The sequence below is a fragment of the Callorhinus ursinus genome, unplaced genomic scaffold (genome assembly GCF_003265705.2).
Source record: "Callorhinus ursinus isolate GAN/ISIS: 27379988/994484 unplaced genomic scaffold, GSC_fseal_2.0 scaffold12, whole genome shotgun sequence".
In the NCBI taxonomy this organism is placed as follows: Eukaryota; Metazoa; Chordata; class Mammalia; order Carnivora; family Otariidae; genus Callorhinus; species Callorhinus ursinus.
Window position 1 is genome coordinate 1799413 of NW_027397074.1, and position 16380 is coordinate 1815792.

Consider the following 16380-nt stretch of genomic DNA (forward strand, 5'->3'; position numbering starts at 1 on the left):
GATTTGATATAAAAATTTTAGTCAGAATGCTTCTGCCATCTTGGATTTCTTTGTGTTGGCCTTTAATTTTGCCTGCCCTTCCTTTTTCTTTTTAGACAATCCATGCTCTTATGGGAAGCGCTGTACAGCCCTTGCTGACTTCAGTGGGAGATGCCATAGAGGCCATAATCATCACTATGCATCAAGAAGATTTTTCTGGGTAAGCACTTTCAACCATGGTTTTCAGGAGTCTTTACTGCATTTGTTTTTCATTTACCCACCCCTACCCTTCCTCCCTAAGTCTCTTTCCACCTAGGCCTTGTGTCTCTTGTGACCGGTTTGGCCTCCAGCCTCATACTACTTTATCCATTGTGAGCGCCATTAGCTGATTAAAATTTTTCAGTTCTTGTTTTCATCATTTCTCTCCTGTCATTGAAACAGAATCATTAACATTTGTGGGACTCAGCTTGGCACTGCAGGACTTCAGGTAGTTGGTAGCATCTTCTCTTTTCAAGCTGATCTTGATCCTTCTCTCTCACAAATGCCCTGTACTTGAGCCTCTGGCATAGGCATGTTATTTCTTATATAAGATGTCCCAGCTCTACCACGATGCTCGTCTGAATCTTGCTCTGGCCTTGAAGGCATGCTGCATCCCAGCCCCCTACAAGAATCATTTTCCTTTCTCAGAGTTTTGTGGCAATCCAATCTTGCCGCGTCACACCTAGCCTAAGCGACACTTTGGGAGTATTCCACAGCTGTTTACAAGAGTAATGCTTATCTGGATCATATGTATCTTGAGAATAAAAATCATAGGTCCTAACCCAGTGTTCACTGAATTGTTTTTAAGGAGAGTAAAATAGTTTGAGCTCCATGTATTAGGACATTATTTGTAGAGAATTTGGAATAGTTATTTGTACATGCTTAGAGTGATTTTTTTTTAACTTAACCACACTGTAGAGCTAAACATTCAAATATTAATACATAGATAATGTGTTTTATATTCATAGTTCATAGTTACTATTTTTGAATTTTCCTATTTATATTATGTTGTTTAAATATCTACTTTGTTAAATGTCCAGCCACTAGTCTAGCTGTTTGTAGAAAATTGTGTGAACTTTACACTGTACTTCAATTTTTTAAATCACTTATTTCATTCACAAAATATCTTTTGAAGGGTAAAAAGGTCACTCTCTTTTTAATAATGGAATGAAGCACAGAGGGTAGGTGGATTATACACAAAATGCTATAATATTTGGAGACAGGAATACAAAACTGCTGATTTAGCAGTATTTGGAAGGAAATGAATTTTGTTCAAAAGTGATACGAAATGTCCCAGTTAGACCAATCCTTGATGCCTCTGAAAAGGAAGCAGAAAGTGAAGGCTCATTCTGTAAGAGTGCTCAGCTGCTTACATCAGCAACTGAATTGGTGAACCTCAGCTAGTGCCTGTAGCCAGTGGCTTGGACATTAAAAGTTGTTCTCCCTAGTAGGTATGTCCTTACTAGTTTGCTTAAATACTAGGGAGCTGGATTACCACTCATAGGTTGCCATGAGTAGGAAGCATTATTTTAAGGTGTATAACACTGCCCTTAATTTTTTCCCCGAATGGCTTTAATAGTCCCATTTCTGCTCTCTGTCTATATACAGCAGACATTTGAGATTCCACTTGGGGTCGTTTTCCGTCTGTGCCGGTAGAGGAGTGTGGGCCTCTGTTGCTTTATGTTCTATTTAGAAGTATTATCCCAGGCAGTAATCTTCTCACTTTCTAGAACTTTGTTACTAGTAATTACTAGCAATTCTGTCATTTCATTTCACATATGAAATGTTTTGCTTGAATGAAATATTAGGTGAAGTTAGATGAAACTATTTAAGAAGTAGGAATCACTTTTACAGTAGGGCCAGCCCCCAGGGGTTACACTCAGAAAAATAATAGTGAACACCTGCCCTTGGAAGCCCTCTATATTTATTTTAGGTAAAGGGAATAAAGCAGGTTTATCTTGTCAGCCAGCCTTATATGGAGTGTGGTTACAGAATCCCTCTGCTTCTTAAAAAGTAATGTTCAACACCGTTTCCTGGTATTTGAAATGTATTTAATAGGACCAGTGTTTCTCTCCAAATTAGATAAAGCTCAAAATACAAATGTCTGATTGACATAGTACATTGACTGAAATTCTCTGATTTAATGTAAAGTGACTCCTCTCTGATTATAGCTTTGAATGGGAGAGGGAAGGCAGTAAAAGTAGGAAAACCCTAGATCCTGAAGTGATGGATGTGCATCTCAGCCACAGTGAGAGTGCACAACACACCCCAAAAAGATAGGGGACCTGAAGGTGGTCATCTGCCATTTCTCAGGTGTGCATCCCGTTAGTCCTTCTACCTTCAGCTTGCACACGCAGGCTCTCATTATAAAGACCCTTCAGTTTAGGGCCCCTGGGTGGCTCAGTCGGTTAAGTGTTTGCCTTTGGCTCAGGTCATGATCCCCTGGGATCGAGCCCCGCATTGGGCTCCTTGCTCCGCAGGAAGCCTGCTTCTCCCTCTCCCTCTCCCCCTGCTTGTGTTCCCTCTCTTGCTGTGTCTCTCTCTGTCAAATAAATAAAATCTATAAAAAAAAATTAGTGTTTAAAGACCCTTCAATTTCTGCACAGCTTACTGTTGCACTTGATCAGTTGAAAATCTCTTACTAAAAGCTTCGGCATAATCGGGAAAACTGCGCTTTAGTGGTGGCCAAGCAAATTTCATATTCTAATAAATTTAAATCAAGCTTTTAATCCACACTAAGAATTGATAATACCCATTTCAAAATTTTGTCTGATGGATTATTTTACTTACATTGACACGTGCTTGGAACTGGTTTTAGTATATTATTTTCTAATCCTCATGGAAATCATTTCAACTGACCAGATGAAAATTCTTGAAACACTCCTCCAGAGTAGTACAAGGTAACAACAGTGCTTTTGATAAAGCGTGAGAAAACATGAAAGAGATTGGTACCTTTTTTTTTTCCCAACCTCATTTGTTGAACTGAACAAAGATAGGCTGTGCAATGGTCTGAATCTGGCACAGCCAAACCCACATAAGATTGCCGTCATTGACTGAGGCTGTATCAAGCAGCACTCCACTGTGATACTGAAGACAGCAGTGGTCCATCATGCTCCCCCTCGATGGCCTTGCCTTAGTTAGGACATTCTTTTTTACACCTGAACAAAATCTCTCCCTTTTGGAACTTAAAACTGGTTTCTCTATTTCTAGCTGCTGCTGGAAATAGAAGACCTTTGGTTAACATCCTCTGATGATAAGCATTCATTGCTGTCTTTGAAAATAATTAAGTTCACCTCATTCTCTTGCTCTAGGCATTTGAGTCATATCTGTTGTTCTTTAGACCATTGCCACTTTTTCTACGTCATTCTCAGAATATGGAAACACTCATTTTTTTGAAGACGATTCAGCACTTTGTAGCCAATGAGCTCATTGGTTAGCTAATTAATATCAGGTGATTTCTAATTTTGGTATAACTTCTTTCCTATAAATATTTCACATTCTTTTAATATATTCCTTAAAGAGCAATTATAAACACTTATAAATTATAAATAGTATTTCATGGAGCATCAGCTGGCATCATCTGTTGATCCAAATTAAAGCCTTTGCAAACCTCATCATCTGGGAGGAAAAAATTGCATACCATGTGTATTGTTACATAACCAGTTCCACAGGCAGAAATCTACTATTGGCCTGATCAGATTAAATAGCACAGGAGCAGAAATATCTTTGCCAGGAATTTGTTTGGGGAAGGGAGTGTTTTCTGCCCTTACAAAGTGTAAAATGCTATTTCAGGCTTCATTATTGATTTATTCATTAACCAGGCAAAACATATGAGTGGATGGAGATTTGTAAAGCTGAGAAGAACCTTGAGAGGTCAGAGAGTGCATAAGGCACTGTGTGAATCACCTGAGACAGATGGTTATCCGTTTCATTCTTAATAATCTCTAGGTAAATGGATTCTAAGATTTCTTCAGTAATCTTCCTAGCATCTTTAAACAGTCTTTATAATTTATACATTGTTTTATGCTCCTTAACTCGTAGTAAAAATAAGCAATACCTTTTTTACCACTACAGGAAAAAATTGCTTAGGATTGAAATAGCAGGTTGGGGGGGGGCAAAAGTGGAATAGTGGCTGTTAGTACATTGGCTGTTTTTTCCCTTTTGCAGGTCACTATCCAGCTCAGGAAAGCCTGATGGTCCTTGTTCTCTGTACATGAAGGAGCTTCAGGGTTTCATTGCCAGAGTTATGAGTGACTACTTTAAACACTTTGAATGCTTGGATTTTGTCTTTGACAACACTGAAGCTATCGCCCAAAGAGCAATTGAACTTTTTATTCGCAATGCCAGTCTCATAAGACCTCTTGGTGAAGGTGGGAAAGTACGACTTGCTGCTGATTTTGCTCAGGTAAATTGATGCATCGCTGCCAAGGGGGAAATGTTTCAGCCTCAGTATTATCTGTTCTTTGAAAGACTGAGTATGTATTCTTTAGTGTTTTAAAGAGTTGAAGCAGAAAGAAAAATAAATTCATTTAAACTGAATTGGTAAGAAAAAGAGAAGAATTAAAAGAGACTTTCATACCAGATTTTTTTCTTTGTATTTAATAAATGAATCATCACTCATCTTTGAGATTTCAGGGTTAAGGTGAAGTAGCTCATTCCATAGTACAGAAATATATCTCACTTTTACATAATGTAGGGCTTTCTTACTATTTTATTATCCCATGAGGTTAGTATTGAGAAGAGTGATTGATTGTGCTGGGAAATAATATAGGCAATGACATTTCCTCCAAATACTGTAAAGGGGCTGTCTGTTGTTATGTAAAGAGTAAGAACTCCCAGTGCATCTGTAATCCTCTAGTGGCCAGCTCAGTGTTCCAGGACAGTGTTCTCCATTTAGATGCACAGTGGGCCACGTACAATAGAGGGTCTGATTATTTAGTCTCCCTCTATTGAACAGAGTACCTTTCTTGTGTATGGCCAGCCTTGAAATAATTCCAGGCTCTCAAACCATGATCACCTCTTACAGGAAAGGAATTTTTCCCTTTTTCCTTTAGACAGATTTTTTTGAAGCCTTCCAGAAGTATTAGAGGCAAAGAAGAAACACCTCAAACTTACACCTGAATGAAAAGTTTTCCAAACAGATCACTTGTATTTATAGAGCATGTCAAAGGTGGACTCATTTTTTATGCTTTTCAGAGCTGTTAACTTTACTAGTCTAAAGAGTTATTCAGATGGATTATTCATAATTTGCCAGATCCTGCCAGCTAATAAAGATAGTCAAATTTAATGTCCTTATTTATCCCTGTGTGTATCTGGGAGCGAGTCTGGGTTCATTATTCCCACACCAAGGAGAAGATGTGGGAGACTCCTTGAACCGGGGGTGGTTGTCAGACTCATACCTGATAGAGGTCCAGAAGGAATAGGTACATTATCTAATGTTTCAAGAGCCAGGCTCTTTGCATATTAATTGGCCTAGAATTAGTCATTTTCATCCCCAAATGATATACTGAGGCCACTAGACCATAGTAAAGAGCCTTCCTTTGATATACTGAGGCCACTAGACCATAGTAAAGAGCCTTAAGTAGCCTAGACATAAAAATAGGAACTAAATGTTGCTCCTTTGACCTTTCCCATTTTCAGAAGCTTCCTTCTCATGCCCTTGTACATTGTACTTTGTTGCTACAGGTAAACTTCAGCTTAAAGAGGATTGTATATAAACAGTGTGTTACCCGTCCCTTACTGGGGTCACAGGCTGCTCGTGGAACTGAAAACACCAGGACGCACCAAGTCCTGCTCTTGTGTGTTAAAAACACTGTGGGCTCTACTGAAATGAGCGTCTGTTCTCTTTTTCCCCCTTTCCTCTTGAATTTTGTTTTTCTTTTCCTCTCCTCTTCCCTACCCTGGCCTCCCTCCCCCACCAGTTTATTTGCATTCTGCTCCAGCTGGTTCTTGAGTCACTTTCCTGGAGGCAGCACTTCAAGTCCGATTAGAGTGGCAGTGAGCGGGAGATGGCCAAAATGAGAGTGCCGGCGCGCGCCAAGCAGGCTGTTCGTTCCGCGTTTTATTTTAATGATCTGCTCCCTTATAAGTCTTGAAAGATGGAAGGCATTGTCCTGTAACCCGTGCTACCACAGCCAGCACATGCTCAAAATGCAAAGCCCCCAGCAGCAGGTTAAGCTCCCCCCCCCCCCCACCCCGAAACTGCATTATTCAGATTTTCACTTGGCATCTCTTCTTTCTCGCGTTGCCCAATCAGCCAAACCTTTTCTCGGGTCCCTTCCTGTAAGATGAATGGAACTCATTAGTCCTTATTAGTAACTTACTCTCCAGGGCATCCTGTTTTCCATTTCTTCAATAGAGAAACTGCAGCATTTACTGGGGGCAAAGCCGTGCAGCGACGACGACACTGCGGTGCAGGTGGTGCAGACCCCTTTGTCCCTTCCCAGACAGCCTGTCCCAGTGTCACAGCATCCTGCCCCTCACCTTGCAGCCAGTTCCACACCCTGTGGCTTGTGGGCACAGGAGAGACGGGGAAGCGCCAGCACATTTGGGACCAGTAGCTTTGGCAACAGGATCCAGCTACTCCCCCCGCCCCATATTTAAGAAGACGACAGTGAACTGGGGATTTTGTTTAATTTGCCGCACCTGCAGTCACATGATGCAGCCCCTTTGCTTTCAGGACTGTGCTTGGTTGGAGTATTTTCCTGGTGAGTCAAAAACACTTAGGTATTACCCTGACCTAGTTCGTATTCATGACAGGCATCGCCTGGGGACTAGAAAGCCTTCTGACTGCCTCATTATTGAAAGTCCTATCAGTTTGTATTCAAAATGAAACAAAGCCAGTGAGGCCACTGGAATCAAGAACACACAAATCCTCTCTGGGTTTTAAAAGTGTTCCTGTGATAAATGTGCCTGCTCATTCTGGCATAAATAGCAGAAAGAGAAAGAGCTCAGGAAGAGACCCAGAGAGTAGGTTTGGGATTGCTGAATATTTGTCATTCGGTCCGGTTGCAAAGGCAGATAATGATAGATTTTAAAGATTTCTTCAGGAACCCTAACTTGTCCCTCCTGGCACTGTTGCACAGGTGAGAGAGAAAACAGTTGCTGGGTGCCATCTGGAGGGTTCATGGTGAGGGAAGTACCCGACATACAGCCTCCTTAGGAATCAGGTCATGGGCATGAGGTGGTTTCCTACAGGTAATTAATTTCCTACTGTGACCACATGCTCTCTATGTCTACACTCCACACAGCAGTTCTAAAACACTCAGCTTGATCAAGGCCACTGGGGTCTGCTGACTCACAGCCTCTCGGGGGATTTGTCCACACTGCCCTCTGAAGCACACACTTCCCTCCGCCCCTCAATTTCATTTCTTCCCCAAGGGAAAGGATGGCTTGTGGAGCTGGCATTAAATTACTGATTCAGTGGTACTCCTAGCAATTTCTATTTGTAGGTCTTCCGGTGCCCTTTAAATATACATGTATCTGTATTTCACTTTGCCCGAATGTATACATTTAGAAAAGAAAACGAAATAAGATTTTCATTGCAATTGCCTTTTCTCCTGAACAGTGTCAGGGCCCGAGAGCCGGAGGAGTATCCAGAGATGCCCCGCAGCTAACCAAATGTCTGCGGTGGGGCCCGGACCGCTCTCTAATTAGTTCCCCGTGCCTGCAGCTGACCACTCGCTCCCTGCAAACCAGGAGTGGGAGAGAGGCGTTTGTCCCTGCCATTTGTGTATCCACAGCTAGGTGCAGAGTCACCTCCTCCAAAAGGAACACTCCTGCCCTTTGGAAACATGGCCTTTATTGTTTCATAGAATTCTGGCAGAAGAAAATGGTTTTCAGTACGCTGGAGGTCCTTTATTTATTTTGGAATTGTACTCTAGTATAGAAATCTCCAGTATCATCAGATTACACAGCAGTTCAAGGTCATATTCTCTCATGTTGTAATTTTTTAACATTCCATGCTGCTCAAGTGCTAAGGCAAAGGTTTTTTGGTTTAATCTTTGAAGATGCAGAATCTACTAGGGTAATTGAAAAAAATGTCAAAAGTATTTCATGAAAACACCTTATGTAATTTCAGTTTGTGAAAACCGTAACACACACACACACGATTGGAATTACCAAATCAGGAATACATGATAATAACATTTTTACTTTTGTGCTCAGTGTAAAATAAATGCCACAGTCTGAATAAAACCAGCAACTTCATCAGGTGAAGAAACCAAACAGGTCCCAAGGACCCACTCTCTTGATATGGGAACGCTGACTTCAAGCTGCTCTGTTTTGCTTTGTTGGCAAGAATCCTGACTTTTTTGCCTCAGATTTTTCTCTTCTTATTTACTTAATCTTCTCTATTTTAGAGAGTTTTCTAACCATGTTAAGGTTTCCCTCTAGGACATAGAAGACATACTCTGTGTCTTCTATATGTTAGGAGAGAAATTCACCGGTTCCACCTAGAAATTCCACCAGTTACCCTCAAGACCATCTCAAGGAAGCTACCCACCAGGTCTCCCATGACAGCTCATACGCTTGGTAGCACATTTCTAAGTTTGCTTAATAATAATCAGGTGTGAGGGCACCTGGGCAGCTCAGTGTCTGCCCTCCGCCCAGGGCATGATCCCGGGATCCTGAGATGGAGCCCCGCTTCCTGCTTAGCAGGGAGTTTGCTTCTTCCTCTCGCTATCTCTGTCTCTCTCTCAAATAAATAAAATCTTTAAAAAATAATAATCATCAGATGTGTATATACATGTATGTATATGTGTATGTGTGTGTATAGACCCACATACCTTTTTTTATTTTGTTCAATAGTAACTATATTGTTTAAATAAATAAACAGATATCCCCTTCTTCACTAAATTTGAAAGAGCTCCCTAAAGGCAGGACAGTCTGACTAATTTATCTTCTCATCCCCATGTGTAACTCGGTGCCTGGCAATTAATAGGGAGTCAGAAATGTTTGTCAAACGAGTGATTGTTTAGGTCTCCGCAGTTTCCCAGGGAAAGATTTGAGCAGTATTTTAGAAGGATGACCAACAAGACAGAAGCCCCACTTTTCATTCCTTTGTTTTTCTTGAAGAAAAATGCTTCATTACTTTTTTTCAGAGATTTTCTAAGCTATTCTGTATCAGGGTCCTGTTGATAGCAAGAGCAGAGAAATGGTTTGTCATCTGAATCCCCCGTCTGTGAAAACTTTGCACTTGCTAGAACAGAGACCCTAAATCTCCATTTAATGACGAGTAAAATTTCCAGCCAAAGAAGGAGAATAAAGAGCAGTGAAACCAACAGTTCTTGAGTCAGGAAGAGAATTAATTGGCTAATAATGTAAAAGGGAGAAAGTTTAAAAAATACTGCTAATAATTGCCAACATGGAACAAGCACTTGCTAGGTGCCACGCGAATATTGCTTTGTGAAATTATTTGGTTTCTATAATTCTGTGAGCTAGCACTATCTCCATTTGACAGACGAGGAGCCTGGAGCTTATGGAAGTGAAGTCCAGGGCTGCACAACTAGTCGTTGTAGACTCAGCGTTGTGACACAGGTGTGCTACCTCCAGAGTCCGTGCTTCTAATCACTTGGGCCAGCTTGCTAAGGGTTGTCATTATTTATACTTAATATAAAAAGGCTTGTGACGCCTACTTCAAGTATAGGCACATAGTCTTAAAAACCTAACCGTCTCCAATTTTTCAGTGGAGAAAAGAACCAAGTTTCCTCCTTTTACATAACCAAAAAGTGTTTTTCTGTGTTCTTGAAGGAATGGTCTCATGTTATTCTCCTTTAGTAACAATAAATGCAAAAGTCGCCTAAGTTCATGCCTTTTATTAAATTTAATTGACTTTCAAAAATTGCCTCACAGTCCAGGTAAAATTAAGTTTATGGCAAGCTGCATCTTTCTGTGATCCAGGTGTGTCCCCAGTTCAACACAGGCTTCTGACATTAACACTGTGGAGTATCTTTTAATGTTTCAGATGGAGTTGGCTGTGGGTCCATTCTGCAGAAGAGTATCTGATTTAGGAAAGTCCTATCGAATGCTGAGGTCATTCAGGTGAGACACAGTTCTATTATTGCAGTTGATATATCCATATCCTATTAGCAGATAAATCCTTTCCCACTATTCATGTTGAGCTATATGAAATTGCCAATATTCAACCGTTTTGTGACCTATAACAATGGCAGTTTCATATGGTTTATCTTAAAAGTTATTATTCAAACCAGAAACCCATACAGAATTATATGCAATGATGTGTGTGTGTGTGTGTGTGTGTGTGTGTATGTGTGTGTGTGATTTTTGAATTAAAATTCACAAGACTGAGCTGATAAATTTTATTATGCTCTTTCTGAGGGGGATTTTTTTTTATCATGTTAATCACCATACATTACATCATTAGTTTTTGATGTACTGTTCCATGATTCATTGTTGGCGTATAACACCCAGTGCTCCATGCAGAATGTGCCCTCTTTAATACCCATCACCAGGCTAACCCATCCCTCCACCCCCCTCCCCTCTAGAACCCTCAGTTTGTTTCTCAGAGTCCATAGTCTCTCATGGTTCGTCTCCCCTTCTGATTTCCCTCCCTTCATTTTTCCCCTCCTGCTATCTTCTTCTTCTTCTTCTTCTTCTTTTTTTTTTTTTTTAACATATAATGTATTATTTGTTTCAGAGGTACAGGTCTGTGATTCAACAATCTTACACAATTCATAGCACTCACCATAGCACATACCCTCCCCAATGTCTATCACCCAGCCACGCCGTCCCTCCCACACCCCCACCACTCCAGCAACCCTCAGTTTGTTTCCTGAGATTAAGATTTCCTCATATCAATGAGGTCATATGATACATGTGTTTCTCTGACTGACTTATTTCGCTCACCGTAATACCCTCCAGTTCCATCCACGTTGTTGCAAATGGCAAGATCTCATTCCTTTTGATGGCTGCATAATATTCCATTGTATATATATACCACATCTTCTTTAGCCGTTCATCTGTCGATGGACATCTTGGCTCTTTCCACAGTTTGGCTAGTGTGGACATTGCTGCTATAAACATCGGGGTGCACATATCCCTTCAGATCCCTACATTTGTATCTTTGGGGTAAATACCCAGTAGTGCAATTGCTGGATCGTATGGTAGCTCTATTTTCAACTGTTTGAGGAACCTCCATACTGTTTTCCAGAGTGGCTGGGTGATTTTTTTTCACTCTCCATTCTTACAGAAATATATTGAGTAGTCATACCAGGCGGTTCGCAATTATAGAGATATCTTTTTTCTGAAATTTTCATTTGCTTATTTATCATTTTCAATCTAACCTACCTCTAAAACTGTCAGAGGTTACATTCCATAGCAAAACTATTGAATAGAATCTTAAAAGAATTGAGCTTAGTGGTAAAATGTAGGGAATGACTAGAAATGGTGCAGATAATTTAGGATAAAGATGACTAATGCAGTTGAGCACAAAATTTAGGATTGAACTTCCTAGAGACCAGTTCAAGCCCCGGACCCTCCATTTCCGTCTTACTACCAGTGTTTCAGCATTTTCACCTTCAGCTTTGTGGACTCAGTGACAAAGGCACTTGGGGGACCGGTATGATTTTTATCTTTTTTTTAATTTTTTTTTTTATTTTTTTAAATTTTTTTTGGCAGAGTCAGCTGAGGCTTTATTTGGGAAAAGATACTTGAGTTGGCTTTTAGTTGGCGGCATGGACGAGAGGGGGTACCCAGGGCAAAAGACTCCCCCCAAAGGCAGGCTGAGGACTAGGGCTGGGTCTTAGGTGGCTCTCCTGTTCCCGACGCTCCCCGGCACAGCTCCTTTTCCCCCCAAAGGCTCTCTGGCAGCCACAAGAGTGGTGAGGCTGAGAGGGACCACCGTGGTTGTTCACTTGGACAGGACATCAGACGACTCGGGCACCAGCTTCCCGTCACGGGTCTCGATCTTCTTCACGACCACAGCCTTCGAAGAGCCGCTGCGGCTGAAGGAACCAGCAGGGCCAAAGCTGCACTGGAAGGAGTTCAGGCCATAGCTGAGGCCAGGGCTTGTGAGGCCCCCCATAGGCTGAGCTCAGGCCACCTGAGTAGCCACTGGTGGTCTTAGTATGGATACTCATGTTCTGCATCCCTGGATGCAGTACTTTAATTCAAATTCACACCTAAGAATATACCAATGTATGGGAAACTCCTTTTCAGTGCTGAATACTTAGGCCTCCTACCAATTTAGATTATAAGGAACACTGAATAACTTAACAACTGTGGCTGTTTATTCAATAAGCCAGAACATATTTGTATGTATGTATACATACAAAAAGATGACCAACCCTGAGCACTCAGGGGACCAGACTTGACACTTACACCCATTTTGTCACCACAGCATACCAGATGGGAAACCTTGATGTAACTGTCCATAATATCCAAGAGCATAATGGTCTTTGGATGTTTCTTTATAAAGATAAGGTAAGAGATTCCAGGCATGCAGTTTTCTAAAAACAGACTCAGAACTAGAAACTAGAGCAGTCAATAAGAAGCATGTCCTTTAAATGACTGCCTCACTGTCTTATGTCATCCAGACTTTTGATAGTAGAAAATTCAGGTGTAATGTCACTTAAAACATAAGAATCCAAGGTTGTTGATTGAAAGGAGAGCCCTCTACTTTGTCTTGCATATTTGTAATTGGCAAAGACTTCTTTTTAATGCCAAAACAAGAGACAATTATTTTTCTCAAATGCCCATCTGTACAGAGTCGGGTTTTAAAAAATAAAGTTGGATCACATGTGTTTTCAGATAATGTCTTTGGATCAGCTCAGACCTTTTAAGAAGTATTTAGATATTTTATTGAAGCATTAGGGTTTGGCGCTACCAAACGTGGACAGATTGAATGATTAAGAGGTCCTGAGGTCACTGATTCACCAGTCACCTGCCTGTACCATGAAAACCCCAATAAGACTACCATAAAGTCACTTATTGAGTAATATGGTAACCCAGCAATCCCAGTTGGGTGGTAAGATGCTGAGTTAACAGAATCAGCCAGCATACTTGAGGTTATTAACCAACTAGCTCTTGAAAAAGGTGTGGGAAAGCTGTGATTTGGGATTTGCTGTATTAAGATTAGGCTATTATTTTTGAAAGCCCCGGCTCCCATGTTTTATTGTTTATTGCACATATATGAATTAAAATAATGCTTACCTTTCTGTGTGCTGAGGTAAGATGGCTTTCGTCCGCGTGCTTTTAAAGTTGTATCACAGTGTGGGAGACAGGTTTGACAGTTTCGCATGAGACCAGTTCTGTTGTCAGTCATGTAAGGTGGGAGTCTGCCGCCAGCCCTCGCGGGGACCTCTCAGGAGAAGAGCCGTCTCTGATGGAGCATTTGAACTTCTAGTGATGACACCTTCTAGTACCTGTGTATGGATTGAGAAAGTAATGATCGATCAATGTATAATTAAAAACACTTATGCTATATGTAGCCAGTAACAATTTATATTACTGGTTAGTGTCTAAAAATATGAAAAGTAACTTTGTAATGCATCATGAAATGAAAAACAGACTACTAAACAGTAGATATGATATGATCTCTACTATTTTTAAGATAGTAAGTATATGTGTGGAGAGGAAAAGTCAAGAAGAATAAACGTCAAAATTTGGGGATAGCAGGATTGTCACTAGTGATTTTCCCTTTAGAGGTTTTCTGTTTTTCATGGTTTGTGCCTTGGTTGTTTTATATTTGCAGTTGGAAAAGCCAGTAAATATATTTTAAAGTCCCTCTCGTAGTGTTATTCCCATTTAAAAATAACAAGGAAGCTAAAAAATAATATAAAACATTACGTAATGGGAGGGGGGTGAGAAAAATAGGCAAACCACCAAAACCCAGGAGGCTGGCCTGCGTCTGGCTTAGAGGTGGTGGCTGCAGGAGAGGGCAACAGTCCCATGCAGGGGCCCGTTTGCGAGGGACAGTGACCAGCCGAGCCAGCCAGACCCTCCAGTCCACCCCCACGGCACCCAGATACCCGGGCCTTCCAGGCGCTCCTTCCCCCCGTCCTGGGGCCATCTGCTGCAGGGTGCTTGCTTCTTGACAGTCGTATTAGTGGATTGGTGAATGAAGCCAGCAAGCTTCTTGCATACATTTACATTTTACTGTCTCCGTTAGAGCTTCTCAGGCAGCAGCAATTGTTTTCTTCCCCAGGACAGAGTGCAGCCTCACAGCTGCTGACATTAGGTATTTGCCCTTGGGTGATCTGTATTTCCACACGAGACACATGTTCAGAGCTGCCAGGTTCCGTCCTTGCCCATCCCTCTGCAGCATGGCCTTGTCCCCTGAGTGGGGTTTGCAAGGGAGGTTACCCCAGCTCCACCTGGCCAGGGGCCTGGAAGCTCTGACTTGACATTCTCAGTGCAGCTCCTTGTGAGGCAAGGGACAGAAAAGGGACCTCATGTTTTCACCAGTGCAGGGACCCAGACCTGCCTTCGGGCAGGCCCCAACACCTTTGCTCTGGAGGGCACAGCTTTCTCCCTGAATTACGCCTGCAGCATGCTCTGCTGGGGGCCTCATTAGGTTTAATGAAAGCCATCGGGGGACAGGAGCTGCTCCGGGGGAAGTGTTGGCTTGAGGGGCGGTAGAAGGAAAGCATCAGGAACCCTGGCGTGTAGTATTGGTGTCTGCTGGGTTTAACTGTAGGCGTGGGGAGGGTTTGCCACGTCTCCGGTGTGCTCCCTGTGATGCCACCTCTTGCCTGCACGTTTGTGGAAGGAAGGGCAGCCGTCTCTGTGGCTTCCAGTTGAAGCACCAGGACCCCCAAATGTGTGCCAGCCTTTCTTTGTACTTGTGAACCCATCCCCGGAAATAGCTATTTCCCCAAGGTTTCAGATTTCAACATGTAGCCAGAAGGGAGTGCTGTCTTGGGCCTGGTTTGGTTTGTTGTTTGCCAATACTCGGGCAGTGCTAGGAGCACCTGGCAAACAGGGAGGGCTGGGGAGTTGGCTGAGCCTCGCCTTCATTCTAGCAATTACTCCTGGATCATTCACTGGGTGCTCAGCCTGTGCAAAGTGTGTCCCTGATACTTTACCGTTTCGCCTTCACCAGGACACTTCCGAGGCGGGAGTGATCCCTGGGAGGCACTGATGCGGGGGGGGGGGGGGGGGGGTGTGTCACATGACATGGCTGCCTGTCTGAGTCATGTGGGAATTCCAGAGCTGCCTTCCTGACCCAGGGCTGCCTGATCCCAAGGCCTGTGCTTGTAACCACTGCACCCCAGAGCTTATTGCAGAAGTTCCTGTTCGTTTTCACTCTGGTTCTAGAATAGCACCTGAGTGCTTCTCTAAGTCATCCAGGAGAATGTCAGTGTGAAGAGAATCTAAAATCCGGCCGTGTGGTGACCTCTCACTCTGCAATTCCCGCCTCTCACCGCCGTCTGCTGCGTCGGGCTTCCAGGATGTGCCTGCAGAATGCTGAGCCACATGTACGCTATGGTTCCTAGAGGACGTCTGCCTGAAGCCTTACCTCCTCTCCCCTGCTCTGCTGGGGCTGATGATATCTAGACCCTAAGAAAGGAACCTGCGAGTTCTCTCGCCTCTTTACTTGGAGCCCTGACTTACCTACAGCCACCAGCGTCCTGCTCTGTTCCCCCCGGACCCACACGGCCCTTCTGCCACACTGTCTGGGTCCCCGGCCTGCAGGCCTCCAGCCTTCCCTTCCCCTCTCCAGAAGGGAGACCCTATGTGTCCTGTGCCGGGGGCGGGGGCGGGGAGTACTTGTGTTCCCTTCCCCCACCTCATTTCTCTGCGGGTTCTAGATCTCAGCGCATATTCCCTGTGGTCTCGCCACCCTCCCTGGCCCCTCACCCAAAGGAGGTTTGGAATGGGGGTGTGGCGAGTGGTTTGGGCCTCCACCAACAGTGGATGTGGACGTAGGGACACACAGTCTTACTTTACTTCATAATTGGCCTGAACCAAAGACCGACAGCCACCTGGCTGTGTGTCACTTCAGTGTGGAGATCCCTACTGCAGAGACAGCTTTTTCTCATGGGACCTAATAAGTGATTAGTCAGACTGCCCACTGTGTCAGGTGTAACCTGGGAAATGCTGCTCTGTTTCGAGCACTCTTCTCTGAGAACGGTGTTGTGGCATTTGGGGTACCTGCATTTTGTAACATCTTAATTAATTTCCTTTTGTTCCTTGTATCACCTCAGATGGAGATTTATTTTTTAACTTGCCAGGATTTCAGATTCCACCTGGAATCAGGGAGAAGGGAAGTGCTCATGCTGTGTTCTTTCAGACTCTTAAAATGAGCACCAGAAGTGAAATGTCTGCATTTGATGTTTACAGGTAATTATGTCAGTGATGCATGGTATGGAAGCAAATCCAATTTTGCTCTCCATGGCTCTT

At 42.9% G+C, this 16380-nt stretch overlaps 1 protein-coding gene and 1 long non-coding RNA gene across 2 annotated transcripts in view; one reads left to right on the forward strand and one right to left on the reverse strand.

Annotated features, from left to right (window-relative positions):
• The window catches only part of COG5 (component of oligomeric golgi complex 5), a 334035-nt gene that overhangs the window by 306016 nt on the left and 11639 nt on the right, over window positions 1–16380 (forward strand). Inside the window, exons 17-19 of the mRNA XM_025872663.2 lie at window positions 96–199; window positions 4186–4423; window positions 9983–10059. Coding sequence (XP_025728448.2) covers window positions 96–199; window positions 4186–4423; window positions 9983–10059 — 419 coding nt within the window. The remainder of the gene's footprint in view (window positions 1–95; window positions 200–4185; window positions 4424–9982; window positions 10060–16380) is intronic.
• Window positions 11536–14195, reverse strand: LOC141373833 (uncharacterized). Its single transcript, XR_012380169.1, has 3 exons — window positions 14007–14195; window positions 13189–13400; window positions 11536–11981 (listed from the first exon to the last, which is right to left on the reverse strand). It is a non-coding gene; the product is annotated as an uncharacterized lncRNA (long non-coding RNA).